The following is a 4,219-nucleotide window of genomic DNA, read 5'->3' as shown; positions in this document are numbered from 1 at the left end:
TGCCCTTCTTCTGATTTTGTTTGCTGCTTTCTATGTTCTTTATCAGCTTGCTTCGAGGCTCCTTTAATCATGTTATATTACTATTATTATTTCTAATTCAATAGAGAGATGTTAGATACTTAGATTTGGCTTTAGCTTTAGTAAACAAAAGGGGGAATGGGTGCCTTATCTTTGTCGGTTATCTTATCCTGGAGGCTTGGCAAGAATGGGGTTGAATGTATAATGGGGAAGTTTCATATCTTGTTTTTTGGAATTCTTGTGTTGTTCTTTGGATACCCTTTTATTTCCTGTTGCAAAATTTGTGCATTAGTGGCCCCTGCTCTACTAGTGAAAATAATAGCTAGCTATGTAGGCAAAACAGGTTAACCAAGGTTGATTCCTTGTATTTTCTTGTTGATTATTTTTGAGTGTGTTCCGGTTATGGAAAGATATGCTACTTGCTGTTTTTCCACCTTTAGGTTGTCTTGTTTCCAGTTCCACCATTGACCTTTTTTTTTTTGTAAGCTTTTGTCATTACTCTACGTGGTTGATCATTTTGTTATGGTTTTAAATTGGGAATTTTCTGTATTACACTTCAGCAATGATGGATCGGAGAGTTGTAAGATGCATTTGTGTGACTGAAATTGAGGTAGAACAATACCCCAAATAACATGGTCCGTGTCTTTGATCTGGACTTTTGAGTAGGTTAATGTTTTATCAATTTCTGAACCTGGAAAGCTTTGTTTTGGTGTGGGTGTGTTGTTTTGTTGAGATTCCTTTACTTCAAACTGTCTTTGTAGTCCTCTGATGAATGTCCAATAATAATAATTGAAATGTGCGGAGGAGAAAGGCTCTAGAAAATGGCATTGCCATATATTTTAGTTGGACTTTGGTGCATGTATTGGATTTCTTTTAAAGTGATGAACCTTGGAGGTCATGTCTGGTACGCAAACATAGATTGCAGCCGACAATGAGTTGGGATGCCTTTTAGTAGGTTTGAATAGAAATCGGTACAAGTCTTGTACTGCTTTATATCATCATACGAAACTTTATTACTTAATAATTCAATTAGTCAAGACGAATCAGTAAGTAATTAGATGAAGTTAATAATTGTCACTAAGCCACAATCTGCATTCCCAAAGGAAGGGTGGGTTGACCATTAGTGAGTATTTGGCTAAGATCAAATTGTTGTGTGATACACAACAAGAACAAATAAGGGGGGTTTGTGTTCAAAATTCATCAAGAGGTGGTGGAGGCAATGGTAGATGCAATTCCAATCAACCGGGGTATACTCGAAACCATCAACTCCAACCGATGGTTACCAAAAACAGCATAGTTATTCAAACTATGATCAAACAAGGCCTAATGCAAGCTTATAATTATGTCGTTGACCCATTTTTTCTGGACCAGCTCTATCCTCTCAACCTGGGCCAGTTTGCTCAACTCTTGAACCGTCAGTTCATTTTCCGTCCTTCACTTGGACATCAATACAGCTCATTTGCCCCTGGAGGCGTAGTGTCGGCTGGACCAGGGGCACCTCTGATTTTCACCCATTGTTAAGGGTGAACCCCTTAAAAATAAAATTTTGTACTTGATTTGATGTTAAATTTTTTGATTCTATTCATAATTTGATTAAAAAAACTGTGAATAAAGTTTAAGTTACAAAATAAAATTTGAGTAATTTAAAATTTTTAATAATTGATTTTTAAATTTATGTTGTGTACATTAATTATATATATATAGAGAGAGATTTATACATTATTTTATGTTAGAGAGCGAACTTATAAAATTTTAAGAAGAGGTGAATTTATAAAAAATTTTCGGGACAAAAAAATTTCAATTGAAAATACATTATATAATAATTTAAAATTTTTAAAGAGACCTGTCCCTTAAACCCATCTCTGTATACATATAAGTATATAATATATATATGGTATATAATTATAGAAATACGTTTTAAATCTCGTAACATTATAAATATTCGACTGGATGAACCTATTAGGAACCCTTGGATTCTTGTGGGACCCCTTTACGGAGGCGCCTAAATGAACATAACGATATTCAACTGAATATTAACCAGAAAATTTCGCTCTTTCAATTTCTAAGTCCTCCAAGAGAAATTTCTCTCTCCTCCGAGAAAAAAAAACAGAAATGCACAGAGCCTTGGCCTTTTGCTTTCAATGCACTGCCATCTTGATGCTGTTTTCTGCAGTTCCTTCTCTCGCAAGACCACTTCCTCAAGGAGGTCAGTATAGATCAATTCATAACTTTTCCTCTTGTTCTGTTTGGTATATCCGTTTTCTTTGAATCCTGGTTTTCGATGTTTTAGCCATTTTTTGCTTCGAGGAATTAACTATAAGTAAAAAAAAAAGATTTACTGGATGATTTTTGTTTTGACATGCCAACTCATCTTGGTATTTTTCGGAGCAGACCCACTTTACTTGAGCTTTTCGTTGAATGCGACGTATTTTCCAACCGAGGACTACTATGACTACATCGTCGTGGGAGGAGGGACCGCCGGTTGTCCATTAGCCGCCACCTTGTCGCAGATGTTTCGGGTTCTTGTTCTTGAAAGAGGAGGTGTTCCCTACGGTAACCAAAATTTGATGAATCAAGAAGGGTTCTTGACCACACTCACCGAGGTCGACACCTACGACTCTCCTGCTCAAAGCTTTACTTCCGAGGACGGCGTCCTAAACGCTCGAGGACGGGTTCTTGGTGGCAGCAGTGCCATCAATGCCGGTTTCTATAGCCGAGCTGATCCGGATTTTTACGTGAGTTCAGGTGTCGGCTGGGATCTCAGTTTGGTTAATCAATCTTATGACTGGGTTGAGAAGGGAGTTGTGTTTAGGCCAGAGTTAAAGAATTGGCAATCAGCTGTGAGGGATGCTTTGCTTGAGGCAGGGATCGATCCTTACCGCGGGTTTAGTTTGGAGCATTTAACCGGTACAAAGATCGGTGGCTCAACTTTCGATAGCTCAGGTAGGAGGCATAGCGCTGCTGATCTTCTGAATTATGCAAAACCATCGAATATTAAAGTAGCAACTTATGCAAGTGTGGAAAGGGTGTTACTGGCTTCTTCTTCTTCAAATGCGATGTCTCAGCAGTCGGCGATCGGGGTCGTGTTTCGCGATGCGATGGGAAGGTATCACCATGCTATGGTGAAGGAGAAAGGCGAGGTGCTACTATGTGCTGGAGCTATTGGAAGTCCACAATTATTGCTGCTAAGTGGAATTGGTCCTAGGCCTTACTTGTCTTCTTGGGGAATTCCGGTTGCGAATCACCAGCCATATGTAGGCCAATTCGTCTATGATAATCCGCGGAATGGCATCTCGATTTTGCCTCCGATACCATTAGAGTACTCACTTATACAAGTTGCCGGGATAACTGAAATGGGGGCTTATTTGGAGGCAGCTTCAAATGGTATTCCTTTTACAACCCCTTCACGCTCAGTGTTTGTCAGACCACCTTCTTCTCCTCTGCTTTTAACAGTGGCTACCATCATGGAGAAGATCGTCGGGCCTATTTCAACCGGTTCATTAAGGTTGGCCTCGATTGATGTCAGGGTGAATCCTATAGTACGCTTTAACTACTTTAGCAATCCTATAGACTTGGAGAGATGTGTGAACGGTACCCGCAAGATTGGGGATATCTTGAGGAGTCGATCCATGGATGATTTTAAGTTCACCGAATGGTTTGGGGGCAGAAATTTCAGGTTTGTAGGGCCTTCATTGCCTGTTGACCAATCAAACTATGAAATGATGGCTGATTTTTGCCGGCGTACTGTGAGCACCATATGGCATTACCACGGTGGGTGTGTCGTGGGGAGAGTGGTTGATCAAAACTATCATGTCATCGGAATTGATGCACTCAGAGTGGTCGACGGATCAACGTTTACTATATCACCAGGGACTAATCCTCAGGCAACTGTGATGATGCTTGGAAGGTAGTGTTCGATTGTGAAGCATGTTTCATAGTTAAACAGAACAGCTAAACTAATCAGCTTTACTTTGTGTTTGCAGGTACGTTGGAACGAGAATAACCAAAGAGAGAAAGCGATTGAAATAACAACTTTTGGGTATGGAAGGGACCAAGTCTGCTGCTGGTTTGCTCTTCAAAATGCTTGGCTAATTGCTTTTAGTTTCCAGTTTTAGGTTTGGTCGCAGAAGACGATTACTGGTCTTCTTTGAGAAAATGAACACTCTACATGAAGAAATAGTTTAGCAGTATCAAATTGTAC

General features: G+C 39.6%; 1 protein-coding gene across 1 annotated transcript; it reads left to right on the top strand.

Annotated features, from left to right (window-relative positions):
* Positions 1-2,095: 2,095 nt before the first annotated feature.
* Positions 2,096-4,134, top strand: LOC120191477 ((R)-mandelonitrile lyase-like). The gene is made up of 3 exons (XM_039194420.1): positions 2,096-2,224; positions 2,410-3,925; positions 4,002-4,134. Exons 1-3 carry the CDS (start codon positions 2,131-2,133, stop codon positions 4,045-4,047), a joined length of 1,656 nt encoding a protein of 551 aa, XP_039050351.1. The 5' UTR covers positions 2,096-2,130; the 3' UTR covers positions 4,048-4,134.
* Positions 4,135-4,219: the final 85 nt, after the last annotated feature.

This window comes from Hibiscus syriacus, unplaced genomic scaffold, assembly GCF_006381635.1.
Source record: "Hibiscus syriacus cultivar Baekdansim isolate YM2019G1 unplaced genomic scaffold, ASM638163v2 tig00116970_pilon, whole genome shotgun sequence".
Lineage (NCBI taxonomy): Eukaryota > Viridiplantae > Streptophyta > Magnoliopsida > Malvales > Malvaceae > Hibiscus > Hibiscus syriacus.
This window is presented reverse-complemented; position numbering and strand designations above follow the sequence as displayed.

Coding starts and splice junctions, on each gene's coding strand:
- LOC120191477 (XM_039194420.1), top strand. CDS start 2,131: ATGCACAGAGCCTTGGCCTTTTGCTTTCAATGCACTGCCATCTTGATG. Junction 2,225..2,409: donor AAGACCACTTCCTCAAGGAG/GTCAGTATAGAT, acceptor TTTTCGGAGCAG/ACCCACTTTACTTGAGCTTT. Junction 3,926..4,001: donor ACTGTGATGATGCTTGGAAG/GTAGTGTTCGAT, acceptor TTGTGTTTGCAG/GTACGTTGGAACGAGAATAA.